General features: G+C 48.1%; 1 protein-coding gene across 3 annotated transcripts in view; it reads right to left on the bottom strand.

Moving 5' to 3' along the window:
- The window catches only part of HDLBP (high density lipoprotein binding protein), a 40852-nt gene that overhangs the window by 8803 nt on the left and 16323 nt on the right, over positions 1 to 15726 (bottom strand). For 2 of the 3 annotated variants that reach the window (XM_086468648.1, XM_086468649.1), the window contains exons 2-20: positions 12714 to 12781; positions 12064 to 12176; positions 10994 to 11148; positions 10248 to 10463; positions 8403 to 8609; positions 7726 to 7941; positions 6742 to 6948; positions 6437 to 6544; positions 5833 to 5937; positions 5335 to 5413; positions 4508 to 4647; positions 4099 to 4203; positions 3729 to 3842; positions 3329 to 3415; positions 3034 to 3165; positions 2525 to 2743; positions 1469 to 1690; positions 1025 to 1243; positions 173 to 311 (exon numbers count right to left, since the gene is read on the bottom strand). In XM_086468648.1, coding sequence (XP_086324774.1) covers positions 173 to 311; positions 1025 to 1243; positions 1469 to 1690; positions 2525 to 2743; positions 3034 to 3165; positions 3329 to 3415; positions 3729 to 3842; positions 4099 to 4203; positions 4508 to 4647; positions 5335 to 5413; positions 5833 to 5937; positions 6437 to 6544; positions 6742 to 6948; positions 7726 to 7941; positions 8403 to 8609; positions 10248 to 10463; positions 10994 to 11148; positions 12064 to 12139 — 2746 coding nt within the window. In that variant the 5' untranslated portion in view covers positions 12140 to 12176; positions 12714 to 12781. Of the gene's footprint in view, positions 1 to 172; positions 312 to 1024; positions 1244 to 1468; positions 1691 to 2524; positions 2744 to 3033; positions 3166 to 3328; positions 3416 to 3728; positions 3843 to 4098; positions 4204 to 4507; positions 4648 to 5334; positions 5414 to 5832; positions 5938 to 6436; positions 6545 to 6741; positions 6949 to 7725; positions 7942 to 8402; positions 8610 to 10247; positions 10464 to 10993; positions 11149 to 12063; positions 12177 to 12713; positions 12782 to 15726 lie in introns of those variants that run through there. The other variant, XM_086468650.1, reaches the window with a different exon arrangement.

Genomic DNA, 15726 nt, shown 5'->3' with positions numbered 1-15726 from the left:
CCCAAGAGGGCAAGGTTGACGTTAAGCCCAGATTCAAGGACGCTGTAGGGAACACCTCGGGTCAGTTGTCCATAGATTTTAAGTAGAACATCTCCACTGATACGGAGTGTAGGCTACACTACACTCATTTGATCACCCCAACTACCATGTGAACATGCATCCATGGACATACCTGGGTTCTCCTCCCTGTCAGGGAATTTGATCTGGACACCATAGTCCCGAGTGATCTGCTGGATCCGGGATCCTTTGGGGCCCATAATAGAGCGGTGGAACTTTTGTGGGATGGAGCATTCGATTGTCACTTGAGCTTCCTGTGAGAAAGCAGTTGCTCTATTGTGATGCAGGCTTTTTCACACCAAAAAACAGGAGGCTTGTGCATGGTGAAATCCATAATGGACACAGAGAGGAGTTAGAAAATATAACAGCTGCTGACAGGGTAAGAACTTAAAGTTTCCTAGAATCTTTCCTCGCTCAGAGAAATTAGCAGAGGATTTCTTAATGAAGGCTGCCTCCACAACCCATGATGTTAAATGCTTCTGAGGCCAAAGCTCAAGCTCTCTATTACCCTGAAGGGAAGGAAGCATTAGAAGAAAGGAAAAACATAAAGGAGGAAGGAAGGGAAGAGAACAGGTTTGACAGTTGGCTGCTTCCAAAAGCCAATAGTAACAGCACAGGAAACTCCAAAGAGCAACCACTGCCCAAGGCCAGGCATGGAGAGGCACAGGAAGACTCCAATCTTTTAATGTGTACAAATATACCAAGGAAGTGTCTCCTATTTCCACTCCTAAAAACCCAGAAGATGGTCAGAGGAGGCAATTCCTTCATACGGCATCGTTGTTTTGGAGCCAGCTGCCATTCCCCAGGCCGGGATCTAAAGTCTGCAGACCCTATGTGTTTACAGTAAAGCTTCAAATCCCAGAACTATTGTGGGACTTGTTCACATAAAGCTTGGCTGCACAGCAGGTTCAAGGAGGGCACTGCTAAAGCAACAAAGTATAGAAGAAACAGTTTTCCTGCGACATACCAGGTCCTCGATGATCTCTTGGATGCGTTTCTTGGCTGCCTCCACACAGTCCTTGGCTCCCTTGAGGGTGACTTTGTCGCTCTGAGTGCCAGAGCGTGGGAAGCTGACCATCACACCACCATACTCGTCTGCAATCTCACGCAGAACTTGCCCTCTCCGGATGACAAAGTGGCGGTGGTGCTTGGGGTCAACCACCATGGAGTCTTCAACCACGTTATCCTGCCAACAGATGACAGCCCGTCAATCCTGCCTGTCCTGATGATAAGCATGAGTTTGCTGCACTCAAAAGCAACCAGCTTACAACCCCAACAAGTAACAGCAAGGAGGATCTTCCTGAGCTTCCACGAAGGACAGTAAATGGTTTTAGGACAAGCAGGTCCTCCGCACTGACTTATTACACCTTGCTACAGTGATAGGCAAGAAAGTAGAAAAAGTAGTTCATACCAGGTTCTTGATGAGGGCCTCCAACTCCTTCTGCGCCTCTTTGACAGCCTCCTCAGTTCCCATGATAGTAATCAGCTCCTGATCTTTGTCCTCAGAGGTTGGGAAGATGATGCGGGCCCCAGTGTTGTCACGCACTTTACGGATGTTGCCACCACCCTTACCAATAAGGAATTTGTGGTACTCTGGCTTTGCACGGAGGTCCACAGTGTAACTCTTTGTTTGCTGAAAGGTGTCAGATACCCATGGAACACACAGAAAATCCACATTAGCATCAACAGTAAGCATGTAGGTACGTTACCTGCAGCCAATACACAGTGTTGCAAGAACAAAGTAGGTGCAGCATGCTGTCAAAGTCAAAAAGGTATGACATCTTAAATTAAAAACACTATCTGATGTTCTCAGGGCTGAAATGCTAACTATACACTCAGCATGACTAGTGAGAGTATGAGCAGAAAAGACTTCCCTAGGAGAGAAGGGCCTGACAGTGGCAGTGTAACAATTTGCTAACTGACTGCTGCAAGCCAGGCAGCAGAGGCAACCAACCAATCAGGAGAACATGTTCACATGCTGATATTAGAAAGGGTTTTTTCTTGCTATTAAAATGACCAGGCAGTAAACCACAACTCAGCGCAAGGTCTTGTAACCCGAAGTTCTCAAACGCGGGTATATGCAGTGAAACATTAAGAACTGGAGCTGGAATTCAGAGATCAAGAAAAAAGTAAAGGAGATATGCAGAGTAAGCTGCTTCAGAGAAGTGTGGATACCCAAGAGCATCCAAACCACAGGAGTAGGGAGCCTTAACCCTTTGAGTATGTCCTCAGCCTGGACAGAGAAGCATTACAGCCAGTTCTTCTACCCATGGGGGAAGAACTCATTGCCACAAGGACGGAAGCACAGTTTTCATCTAATTATCCAAATTGTGCTCAAATACCTCAAAAGAGGATTAGGGTGTCTGATGCCAGAGGCTTCCCAGCAGGCAAAGGGGATCACTTCAACCTCCAAAAAGAAGCAGCTGGCCAAAACAATCTGCTCCTTCCCCTCTGAGACAAGGCTCACCTTCTCCTCTGCCAGGTGCAGCAGCTGTTTCTTGGCTTTCTCCACATCCTGGGCTGGGCCCCTGATGGTCACGGTGTCACTGCCAGAGCCCTCAGTGGGGAAGTGGATGTGGACTCCACCACACTCCTCCATGATGGAGCGGATGAAGCGGCCTTTGGCGCCAATGAGAGAATTGTGCAGTTTGGAAGGAATAGAGACCTCCACCTCTGTGATGTTGGCCTAAGAGAGGACAGTACCAGGCTGTCAGCCAAGCTGCAACAATGTGTTTGCTCCCACTCTGCTTACCCTCTAACTCCTGTGTTGCTAGGAGCTTTTAAACAGCTGTAAGAAACGCCTGACCAGAGGGGTTTGAGACTGGCTACTCCTGACACACGAGCAACCACAAACTTAGGTTTAAAAGTCAAGAACAGACTGACACTCACATTTGTCTCTCTCCTGCCCTCCCTCACTACAAGCACTACTTCTGTATTTAAGTCTCTCATCTGCAACAGGCCAGTTGTTTCACTTACCAGCTCCTTCTGGATGGCAAGAATTCTGTGGCGAGCAGCCTCACAGTTTGCTCTCTTGCCTGTGATAACAATTGTCTCCGAGTTGCTGTTCTCTGCTGGGAGATCAATTTTGGTGTTGCTTTCTTCACGAATCTGCCACAAAGGAAAAAAAAAAAAATCTCAGAGGTGTCCCATGTGAGAAAAAAGCCCTCGGAGGTTATATTTGACATCACCAATGAGCAGGAGAGAGCAGCGAGTGGGATTTAGCTGCAGGCAGTGACCACAATGAGAAATGGAGACAGAAAAGTCATCTCACCTTCTTGATGTTGGCACCTCCTTTCCCTATGATGTTCTTGTGGAATTGTTTGAAGATGGGGACAGAAATAGAAAAGCTGTTTTCAACCTAAGGGAGAAAGGCAGGGAGGACTGAAGATTACACTGTCGTGGCAAGTGAGGCTCCATCCCAGGAACTTGATACACAAGGTTTTGACAAAAGGCTTAGACCCAAGTTCTCTATATGAGAGACTTGCAAGAATAAGCAAAGGCAAGTACCTTCCCCTATAGCCCTTAAATAACAAGTATTACTCCCCTGCCCCCATCCAGTCAGAACAGTGTCCACAGCTCCTTCATCTTGAGGTGTTTCAGCCCCAGCCAAGCCAGTACAACTCCGCTTTATTTGACAGGAGGAGAGAATAGCAGCCAGAAGTCCCCCTTACCAGGTCTGCCACCATCTTTTGCATGTACTTGGTGCACTTCTCCACCTCATTTTTGGGACCTCTAAGTTGGACAATGTCACTCTTGTGCGCAGGGTCTGGGAAGTTGATGATAACCTACAGGAGGTGGTAATTTATAATCAAACAAATGCAAGAATTGCTGTGTCCGACACATGCAAAGGTTGGGGAAATCCTACACATCCCCTTTCCCATTCGGAAAATGGTAACCATGCAAGCAGCCTCTGGCCAAAACAACTATCTCCTCATACATATTAGACACCCAGCCACTACATTTATGACTTCTGCGATGATGTGTCTACTAACCAAGTAGGAAATATCCCCTCTGGATTCCTCATCTCCTAGGAAGCCTTACCTCTGGGAATTTCTCCCGGATTTCCCGGATCCGCTCGCCCTTCTGCCCAATGATGGTCCGGTGGAATTTCTGTTCAATGATTAGGTCCTTGGTCCGTTCATTTTCCTGATAAGAACAGAGTTTGCATTGAGTGTTCAGCAGGAGAGCCACATATTTTTATTTACCAATTTGCTGCCTGACAGTCTACTTGCCAGCATTTTCCCTCTTTTCTCCTCTAGACAAAATTCACTCTAGGTTGACAGAGAACGGGTATCCAAGGGAATAGAGGAACACATCTGTGAAGAGGAACTCGTGCTTATCATGAGATCCAAGTGCTCAGGAGGCAAGGGGCACACACTTGCACCAGAAGGTTACAAGGGAACATAAGAGCCCAAACACTTCGACCTCCCAAGCATCACATCCTACTCACCATACGGGAAGCGAGTTCCAGCAGCTCTTTCTTGGCCTGTTGAACCCCCTGTGGGTCTCCTTCAATTCTGATCAGGTTGCTCTTCTCATTGTCCGGGGGAATGCGCACAGACACCTTGTAAAGGTCCTTAATCCTGTTAACTTCAAGGCAAGGGCTGTGGTGACACAGTCTGCTAGGCCAAGACTTGGAAGCAAGGCACCTTGATTATCACTGCTTAGAGGCTGTTTAAGAAGTAAAGCAGCCTCTGAGAAGGGGCCAGTGGGGTGGGGTTGAAACAAGAGAGAGTGCCTCTTCACCCTGGAGTTCAGCGAGAGCAGATCTGTGCCATACAAGAACCCATTCAAGTAAATACTGTGGCACCTAAAGAGGCAATTGTTCACTTGCCAGAGTGAGGCATCAGCTTCTTCCCCCAACAGCACCACATTTAGATCAGAAGATGATCATTCATTTCTAATCCCAAATTCTTTTCGGGGGAGAAACTCACCAAGCAGATTACTACCACCCCCAATCGGCTGCTAAAACATAACTCACATAGAGCAACTTCAAAAAAAAAAAAAAAAAAAGACAGCCAACTCTCCAACCAAAAAAAAAAATTTCCTCCAGGACACGGCAAAGTAATCCCGCCAGCGTTCCACCTCCCACAACACTTCAGACATTAAGCCATCCCAAAGCCTCACTGCCCATTTATCTCCTTGTGCCAACATCACTCCAGAAAAGCAGAAGAAATGTGACAGAGACAGCACACTGGATGAGCTACAGAGCCCCTGAAATGATCCACTAAACACAGAGTCCGAGCATAGGGAGGATTAGAAAGGCACCCCACTTACTGTTGGCTCCATTCTTGCCAATGAGGTGTCGGTGGAATTTGTGGTCAACATTGATTTCTGCATAATCCATCCGGCTGATCTATAACAAATTACATAGGGCTAGGTAGGGCAGGCCACCACTTCTCCTGTTGTGTGCCTTACATAACTGCCTACTGCCAGTATTGGCACTGACTCCCCCCTTTAAGTTTGAGCTGAGAGCACCACGCTGGTGAAATACTTAAAGGGACTTAAGTCTAGCCTCTCCAGCTACAACTGAAAGAGAACCCTTCCTTTTTTGCATCAAAAGATTTAAGACCTGCTGCCGATTTTTTAAGAATGCCACGGGAGAGGTTTGTAACCAAGGGTTTTATCCGTCTGCCATACAACTTGTCTTCCGCAAGTTCTGTTAAGAACGTCAAGACATCATACAGATGTGATACACGCCTCATCATCTCTGCTCTTTTGCCCCTTCTTCCCCCACTTTCTTATTACGTACTGGAACTAGTAACATCAACTTACCAGATCCTTGACCATGACTTCAATCTGTTCCTGAGCCGCGTTCACATCTTCTGTGGGTCCTTCCAAAGTGATTTTATCCTCTCCTTCAGTGAATTCGATGTGAACCTTGAGACACACCAACGAATACAGTAAGAATTTTCCAAGATATAAGCCAGATCAATGTTGCCAGTCAGATCTACACCATTCCCATGGTTTCAGAAGTAGGTAACTTACAATTCTGGCCATATCACAGTGTCTAGAGCCCAAGGTTTCAGTGCTGGCCGGGAGTCTGCAAGGGCTTTGGAGAAGTTACTCACCTAGCCTTTCTCTAGATATCATCTAACTCAGCAGGGAGAAGCCTGACTGAAGTCAGCATTTGCAGGTATCCTACCACATCAGCTCTCAAAATAAAACCATATAAAGCTTCCTTTGAAGGGCTCAACCCATGAGAATAACATAGGGTGTTTGCAGCAGTAAAAGAGAGGCTCCCCTTAATATTAAGGTCTGTGTAATTTCCTCCCTTGCCTTACCCACGCTAGAATACATTTCTCTCTTCTACAGAGAGTGATCTGGACTAAACCATATTCTGCATCACAGGGTGCTAAGCTAACCAGCTCATCCATACCTTTGGCATCTGCTGAGTTATTTTGGCCAGGTTTTGTCCTTTCTTTCCAATAATGAAACGATGAAGCCAAGAGGGGGCAGAGACCGAGGAGACGGTAAAACTGTTGGCCTGAGACAGAAAAACAGAGAAGCTGTTTGCTGGAGAGACTGGAAGAGGTCTTCACCAAAATTCAGTTCCAATGCCCATGCTGCACCCTCAGTATTGACTTCCAAGCTGCAGCCCAACAGAGACCACCCACCCTGTCCGTGCTCACGGATGTATCTTTATGGGATTTTCAAAGAAGGCCTGGCCCATCTTGTCAGTACCTTTGCATAGACTTCAGTCAATGCTTGCCCAAGCTTTTCAGGCTCGCCTCGCAGTATCACCGTCTCCGAGCTACTGTCAGTGGGTGGGATCTCGACAGAGACTCCAGTTTTCTCCAAGATCTCCTGCAGGGAATTCCCCTTGGGGCCGATGACATACTTGTGCTGGGACTTCTTCACCTCCACTGCAATGGTAGTAGTCTTCTTTTTCTGTAGGGGCAGAGGCACTGGGGCATCAATCACAAGGGGGCAGGGAAGGACAAGAGCGAAAGGAAGAGGCACAAGATGCGGTAAAACTGCACCCAGGAAAGAGCAAAGCAAAAGCGAACACAGGGGTTCTGCAGTACCCTAGCACCCGCTAGACCCCTGCCTACAGGAAGCCTTGTGCTCAAAAATTCACAGGTGAAGTACGTATTCTGTGTCACACCCCCTTGCACAACAGGGCTCAATGCCCAACTGTCCCCCAGGCAGTACTGAAATGCAACATTGTGTAGGCTATTAGGCTATAAGCTGATTATCTCTGTTGAAATCCAGACTGGTACAAATACAGACCTAACCATGAGGAAAACCAGCCCACAACAAGGATATTCACAGTGATGTTGGCTGTGGAAAATAAACTGCAGTGAAATACATTCTTCGGCAACTTCTACTTATGTAGCAACTTTGAAAACATCAGCTGGCTGCCACTGTAGACTTCACACTTCCTTCCTTAGTAGCACCTGTGTGAACAAGAGCCAGGAGAGCTCTTTGTGGTCTGCTAATTCCCATGACACAAGAAAGCAAATCTGCCACCTCCCTGGTAGCATCACCTCAAGTCCCGCTCTGCTGAGTGAGGAAATGGTAAGATCCAGGGCCATGTACTGCAAGGGCTGCTGAGCCAGAGCTGACACAAGGATGCAACAGAGGGATGCACAAAAGTAGAACAAAAAGGCAAGAGGGACTGTGAGCAGGTGGGGATAGATGGGAAGCTTTATGGACCATCCATACCTTCTCCTCATAGATCTTCTTAACACGAGCCACAGCCTGGGCTAGCTGCTCCTTTTCTCCTGTGAAGACTATCTCTGTCTTATTGACACTGGGTGGAGGAATGTTGATGCGTGTCCCTGTGTCCTGCATGAGCTCGCTCACCAGCTTGTTGTAAGGGCCAGCAATGAAGGGGTGGTATACTTTCTCCACATCCAGCCGCTCCACGGCACGCTTATCCTGGAAGAGCCCAGAACAGACCTTGGTGGGAACTGCCCTCCATATTACAATCTCTGCCAGACACAGCTAAGTTCCCAGTGCTATCTTGCTTGACACTCTGGCCCAAGCATCTTTTTCAGTTTGCAGGCTTGTAGATCTCCATCCCTTTCAATCCACAAATACTGCTGTTGCTGCTGCTGATTTATGATATTCACCTCTGTAATCACCTGCCTTATCTCAGCTGGCATCTAATATGGTTCTCTCCCAATACAAAACATGCTTATCTGACTTCAGAGATAGACAAAACGGAGAATGAGAAGTCGCAGAACCTGGCAGCAGCGCTCATACAGCCACTGGCACAGCATACGTCTCTGTTCAGACTAACATATTAGCCACTGACTGTGGCTATAAACATCTAATATTCTCATGGCATACTCCAATGTCCAGCCAATGCCATGAGAGAGATCACAGTACTGAAGTACCTGCTCAGCAGAGATAAGCACGATCTCGTGTCGGGCCTTCTCAATCCCTTCCTTAGTGCCGGTGATCTTGATCTGATTGCTGGGGTCATCTGGGCGGGGGATCTGGATTTTGGTTGCAGTTTTGAGCTCCAGGTCCTGCAGCTTCTCACCATTCTTTCCAATGACAAAACGGTGGTGCTCCTTGGGGATGGCAACTGTCGCCGAAGCCTGCAACACAAGGACCAAGCATCTGTGAGAACCCTTGCCTGCACTGGCAGATCCACAGAAACAGAGCCAGGGAAAGCAAGTTGGACGCTGCTTAGCGGTACCGTCGAGGAGCAAACACAATGCCTTCCTAGCACATTCTGTCCAAGGACTGATACTGTACCAGAACAGCTAATCTACAGTGCCTGTATACCAGGAGTCTAAAACTCACCTTTCCCTCAAACCCATTCTGTTTGCACAGTAGCAACACTCTGAATTAACAAAGGCCTTTAGGCACAGACGAGGAGGTGCCTATCCTCCAGTGTAAGACACCAGAGCAGTACCAGACAGATCGTGGCTCACGGGTGGAGTTTATTTGAACTCTGACATCTGCTGCCAAGGCTACAGAGAACAAGACACACAGTTTGACTCCTGAAATTCAACACCAGAAAACTACTCCAGCAAGCAGACAGCTAGGAGATGCTTACCACTACTAAGTACTGAAGTGTCTTCAATGTAGCACATACTGCTCCTGGGGCTGCTTCTAGAAGGGCCCCTATTGGAAAAGGAGTTCCAAGAGCTTCTCTAACCTGTCATTAAAGGGCTGGTTTGTAACAGGGATTCCTGACTTCTTCCCTTCCCACTAGGGTTTTTACTGACCTGGTAGCTTATGATTGCTACCATGCTCTCGATGCCTGTGAATATGTAACTACTAACAGTAATCAAGACACTTAAAATTCAAGCTACAATGGGGCAGGAGGGGTGGGCGGAAATCAAAAAAGGATCACTTGGTGCAACTCTTCAACTCTGTGTCCCTCTACTGAAGCCAGCCAAGCCTAGGAGAAGTTGGGAATACAGACACACCTTTCAGACCTGGGGCCAGGGCAGTGGGAGGTACATATGAGGACAGTGGGTCACGGATCTGTGGCAGTATGACCTGAACTATTTTTTCAGATGCACATTAGGCAAGGTTTGTCCCTTTCGCTTCCCTCTGGCTGAATAGCACTAAGCAGACACAGTATTAACTACTGCATTAACTACTTTTGACATTACACTTTAAAACACACTACGAGACCTGGCTGTGATATAGCCTAACAAGAACTATCATCTTGATGAAGAACTCAAGAATCTGAAGGTAAGAAATCAAAACCTAGAGGACTGAAAGGAGCAGCAACTGAAACAACGGGGCTGAGGCTCCTTACCAGTGTGGCTTGAGTTACACAAACCAGAACCCTGACCTCAAGCTTTCAGCAGGACTTCTTCTCTACTTTTCTTCCTCCCATCCCTCCACATTCTCCTCTGAGGGACTTCAGAGAAAGCACAGTCCCATACTCACACACTACTAGCTTTGTGTGAGGAGCCTACACTCCCTCCGGCACCAGCACCGCAGCACAAAGTCACTGTTTGCAATTCAAGTGTTCAGAGATTGCAGACTCCACCCTTCATGCAACACCATGGCCTATAATTAGCTTTGAACCCTATTTTAAGCCTCGTTTCCATTCCAAATTGCCAATTGTGTGCTTTGAAAATACATGGCAAAGCCGAATTAGTCATCTAATAACACCTCTTCGGCTTAAAAGTACACACGCCCAAGGGTCTCAAAGCATTTGCAAGTCTTGGGGATGAGCGAGGATGAAGTGAGAAACAGTTAGATGCCCTCACCTGAGTCTGCAGCCGAGCGACAATCTCCTTCCGAGCCTTCATGACTGCTTCCAGCTTGCCAGAGACCATGATTGAAAGGCCCTGGTCCTTTGCGAGAGACAGCTCCAGGTGAGCTCCTGTCTTCTGCATGATGTCAAGGCAGATCTTGGCCTGCTCGCCTTCTCCGAACTGATTCATGTCCTTGTATTTCCTCTCCTCCAGTGGCACATGAAACACCTGCTCAGCCACAGGACAGACAGAAGGGCACAGCTGGTAGTCAGTATGCTTTTGGCTGCCAGCACCTCCCTCTCTTATTGTCATCCAGGACTTTACTGGCATACGAAGTTCCCAGGTTTGTGCAAATCATCAGTCTTTCCAGTGGACACCAGCTGCGACCAGGGAAAGTGCGAGAGCACTGCAGTAGGCAGTCTGTCCCACCTCACTGTCTTCCTAAAGTAGTGCTATGGGGGGAATACTTTAACGGATTAGCACTCACTACTTGTATTCTGCAAATCTCTCTTCAGGCCTGCTCCAGCTATTTGTGGAACAGGGATGCAGACCTTTTTCTGCACAGTTTTCCAAAACATCCCTCCCCGTCAGAGCAGTCCTAGCTCTCAGCTACAGTCCTCCTCATGCCCCAGGGTAAAGTACAGCAAAGAGGCTGTCAATCTGACACATTAAGGATTTCATACTCGACGGAAAGCTTTGCTTCACGTACTTTTTGGAGGGAGGAAAAGGAGAGAGATAAGACACCCACTCCCACCAACCTGAGTGATGACAGAAGCCTTTATTGGTCGGATTTTGCTCCAGGGCCCAGCAGGTTCCTGGGCAACTTCCAAACATGGTGCTTTCTCAGGGAGTGGAGGGAAGGCTTCCTTGTAGGTTGGAGGATCATTCTCTTCTTCAGAGTTTAAAGCTGTAACTGGGATAAAGAAAACAGGGTAAATGAGACGCTCTCCCCACAGAAATGCCCCTGTTCATAGGCAGTGTGATTGTATTTAGGCACCACTAGCAAGGGAGGGTAAATGACTTCTGCACTACTATTAATCCTATTATGGTTATGCTTGTGGTGCAATCAAGTCTGGAGCACAAGTGACCACAGCACAGACTGCAGTAGGTGCCATGAATAACCAGCCTTGTCTGAGCTGGCACTACAGATGGAGGAAGTGCATGTGCAAGTGCAGGGCGGCAGCAAACAGCACATTACTGCCAACTTTGTCAAGAGTAGTTTAATTAGGGGAGAACAGGCTGAGCAGAAAAGTGAAAGGAGCAGTGAGGCTGCAGGTCAGAAGGGGATAAAACAAACATACACCCAAGAGGAAGGCAGAGTGAAGCACTATGGTTAGGGCAGAGTCCAGGCAAGGCCTGTACCTTATGTTTGACTCAGTTGTGCACTGGGCCGTGCCAAGCGGGTCAGCTTGCAGCGGGAGGATGGGTGCCAAAACCCACCAGTGAGTCAGTTAATACAGTTACACTGACTTTGCCCAGTACCTGGCTGAGCAAATGAAGGAAACGACAGCCCAGCACACTGATCCCATGAGGCTCAATGCCCCACTCTTGCATGTGCCCCGTCCCACAGCTGACAGCATTGCTAGCCAGAACACAATGATGACCTGAGGCTTGCCTCCTCTTGGCCCTGCACTGTGCAGCATCCCCACTGTGCTGCTGCTGGTGGAAAGCCAGTTTGGCGGGCCACCAATCTAGGAGAGGAGAATGCAATGTCTGCAAGCTTGTGGGGAAGTGGATGCACGGAGCGAGCCTGGGTAACAGCGAGGAACCTTGCCTGTGCACTCTGTATTTAGAGGCACATCACAGCAACTCAAGTGTGTTTTCTCACCTTTCACCTGCTGCTGAGTCAGGCCGCTGCGGTGTTCAGCGAAGCTCTCCTGGGTCAAAACTGCCACGGAGCTCATTGTCGACTTCCCACCCACACACAATCCGGGTATGCCACTGGAAGAGAGAGCAGTGGCAGCACTATTACCAACACCATTCAAGATGCACAAAAGTCACTCCAGGAAGACAAAGTATGTGGCACTGAGCACCTTTCCAGTCAGCCTCTTGAAAAGCACATACAGTGCCAGTCAGCTGCCCAGTCCTCTCGCTGAACCAGATAGGAACTCTGGGGATACTTCCTCATAGCACAGTGGTCACCAAAACCAGAACTCCTCATTAAGAAGGCAGAGGACGTGCAACCTAAGAAGGTCACTGGAAAGGGGCACACCAAAAATTGTTAAAGCATACTCTAATTAATCTATCAATTATTAATGGTGTGCAATTTTTAAATGAGTATCTGAAGTCTGGATAGTCACTCCAAGACCATTGTGTAACCCTGGAGAGAAAACAAAAAGGGCTCAGGATTCTGCCTCTCCCTGAAGACTTATTCAGGTGCCTGAACTGCCACTGACTTAGGGATACACTCAGAAAGCCACTCTGATACGCAAGCTTAGCAACAGCAAGATCTTTGGCTCTCCCAAAATAAGAACTTACCAGCTAAATGGTCAGTAGCCAGAGAGTCCGTCCTGTAAGCTGCCCGTTTGTCAGCCTGCCAGCTTTTGCTTTATAGGGGGAAAAAAAAAAAAAAAAGTGACTACTCCAAAACAGGAAAATATGACACCCCCATTACTGTAACTTTCAAAAGAGCACCGCCTGTACTGTGTTTCAAACTTGCACCCTATCCAGAACGTTCTCACACTGAGTCACATCTCACCATACTTTCTGTCATGTTTTACTAGAGCTACAAGCAACACCACTATCTACCTAAACCCCACAGAGGAAGCCTGCAGTAGCTACCCTTCCATCACACTGGCAACAAGAGCAACCATCCAGTATCAGGCAAAAATACAGTCAATTAATAACAGATGTGCAAGAGAGACAGCAAATTTCAAGGTTGCAAGCAAGAGCATCAGCATCTAGTCAGAGGAGACTAACAACCTGAAAACCTGCCAACAACACTGCCATCAGTCAGAAGTTAGGAATGTAGTTTAGTGGAGCTTGGGTGAATCAACACAGACATCCTCACGAACAAAGTCAAACACTCAGGGCTATGCGCACATAGCTGCTGGTCAGTCCACCTCTTCATTTTTTTATTGTAATAAGATCATGCACCAGGCGCTGAACTCCAGGCCTAAGTCTGAGAGTTGGAAGAACAAAACCCACACTGGTTTACATGGACTATTTCAAACCTGTACACAAGACAGAACCAGGAAAAAAAATACACTGTTGGTGGGAGCTTGACATCTCCTGCATCTGGATCAGCAGATTTACTGAAAAAGTGTTTAGGAATATAAGTAAAAATGTAAAAGCTGGTACAGTACACACTCTGCCAGACGTACAACAGTTCCCCACACCTGGAGTACCCCACAGCGGTTATGCATGCCCTTGCAGGGCTTGCACTCCTAAAATCCAGTGCTTCTACCTGCTCATGGGACAAGAGTCCCCACACAAACCCCGCAGTGCTGCTCAGACCTTCTTCTGAACAGCAAACTCAGACACTTTTCGGTAAACTGAGTTACCATTTCTGACCTCCCAACATGCCAGAAAAGGTTCCCAAAGACACAGCGTCACTGATGTGGTGTCTCACGTCACACTTATGCTGTGACACAGAAAGGGAAGGTGACAGCGGCAGAAGGGAAGGAGGGAAGAACACAGAGAGCAGTAACGCAGCTGGGCCATACAGGCCTGATCTGCACCTCAGTGAAGGCCGGAGTGTTTTCCCCTGCTTCAACAAGCCCTTTAGCAGGCACAAGGCAACACCACCTGTGCTATCAAAGCACCAGAGCTCATGTTGCAATTAATCCTGTAACGATCTGCTACTACGAGGCGGCAGCTAGCAGGCCAGCCAGCCATGCTGTCTGAAGCACAGCTGTTGCAGCGCACAAAGGCTCTGCAAGGCGTTTGCTGGTCACACACAAAAGAGCAGCTAGTAACCTGAACTCGGAGAAATACCCGAGTTCTCCTCCCTGTCCGCAGTTACGACATGGTGTAACACATGGTTACATGTCCATGGTACAGGACTGCGTGCCTCAGGCTGCTGCGCAACAAAGGAACGCGCATTGCTGGCATGGCACCTGTCCCAGGCTACTTCAGCAAGGCCTGCAGACTCGGCCACCGGCTCCTCCAGCTCAAGGGTGCCACCACCTCACAGCAAGCTGCGAACAGGAACGAGGGCAGGAGCAAGAAGCATCCTAGACATCACAAGCAGCTGCCAACGTCTGGGTAGAGCCTTGCTAATGGCACAGATGTGCTTGTAACTCTCATTTCCCAGGAAGGCACCACCTGGTTCATCTTGCATGTGCTCTGCTCCTTAGAGGAGGAGGGCAGGGATGAGAAGTCAGTGAATGACACTCAATACAGCACCTGCCCGAGAGCCATGACCTCAAGGCACAGCTGCTGGTTTCACTGTGTCCACACCAGCTGCAGAGATCTTCCCTGCAGCTCTCACCTCAGAGAACAGCTAGACATTCAAAGAGAAATCTAAGGGGAGCATTTACCCGCATGAATTTCTGCTTCATCACCCATACAGCAAGCTAAGAACAAATGCTCTTCTTCTCCAGTAATCCCAAACATCTGGGATACTGTAGGCCTCAGGGATTAACCACTGGCCAAAATCAGAGGTGGCCATCAGAATGGTATTTTAAACACATCAAAACCAGCAGCTCAGGCATCGCATTTGGAGCCTACACCTCCTTGACTTCCCACTTCAGGTTTTGAGACTAAGGTTACAGCTACATCATGCTAGCGTGTGGCTGACTGGGTCAACAGGTTTTAAACTGCCTAGTTGTTTATACACTGTCTGTAGCGCTGGCTTTGTGCGCCAAAAGAAGTTTCAGAAGTCTAGAGCACACTTCAAATAAAGAGAACTAAATTATCCCAAAAATAACCTCCAGCAAGGGCCAAACCTAACCACACGGGAAACATTTCTACGAAAAGAAACAAAAGCAAAGGCATGAGTTACACTGCCAATACAATCAGAACTTCTGGAGAGAAACACCAGTTCCACTGTATTTAACACTGTATTTAATAAAAATATTAGCATTTTGTTAATCGAGGCAGGTAAAAATCAGATGCAGCTAGGATTGCATGCAGCAACAGGGCTGGGCTGGTTGTGGCATCCACTGCCCTCTGTCAGATGTTCACGCAGAGCAGGGCGATCTCTTGGTGGATGAGCGGTCAGATATGAAAACGCCTGCTTTCTGAAAACTGACCAACTTTCCCAGATATCGAAGGTGCAGGCCCCTTGGTTTGGAGGGATCACACAGGCGGCCAGCTCCTGTGTGGCAGGACAGAGTCTTTCCTTTCATGCCGATTCCCGAAGCAGTACATCTGAGAGCACAACACGATCAGTGCCTTTGACACAGCCGGACTTACACCTGACCTATCCCTTATATTTACTCTTCCACTAACTCCATGAGCCACCACCTTCCTGCCCTCCGACAGGCGCTGCTCTGTGCCAGCCCAGCCGCTCACCAGAGCCCCGCCAACAACGAGCACCCGGCCGGCC

The sequence above is a fragment of the Leptosomus discolor genome, chromosome 7, assembly GCF_034619465.1.
Source record: "Leptosomus discolor isolate bLepDis1 chromosome 7, bLepDis1.hap2, whole genome shotgun sequence".
In the NCBI taxonomy this organism is placed as follows: domain Eukaryota; kingdom Metazoa; phylum Chordata; class Aves; order Leptosomiformes; family Leptosomidae; genus Leptosomus; species Leptosomus discolor.
The sequence above is the reverse complement of the archived record's forward strand: the minus strand, read 5'-3'. Positions and strand labels throughout refer to the sequence as shown.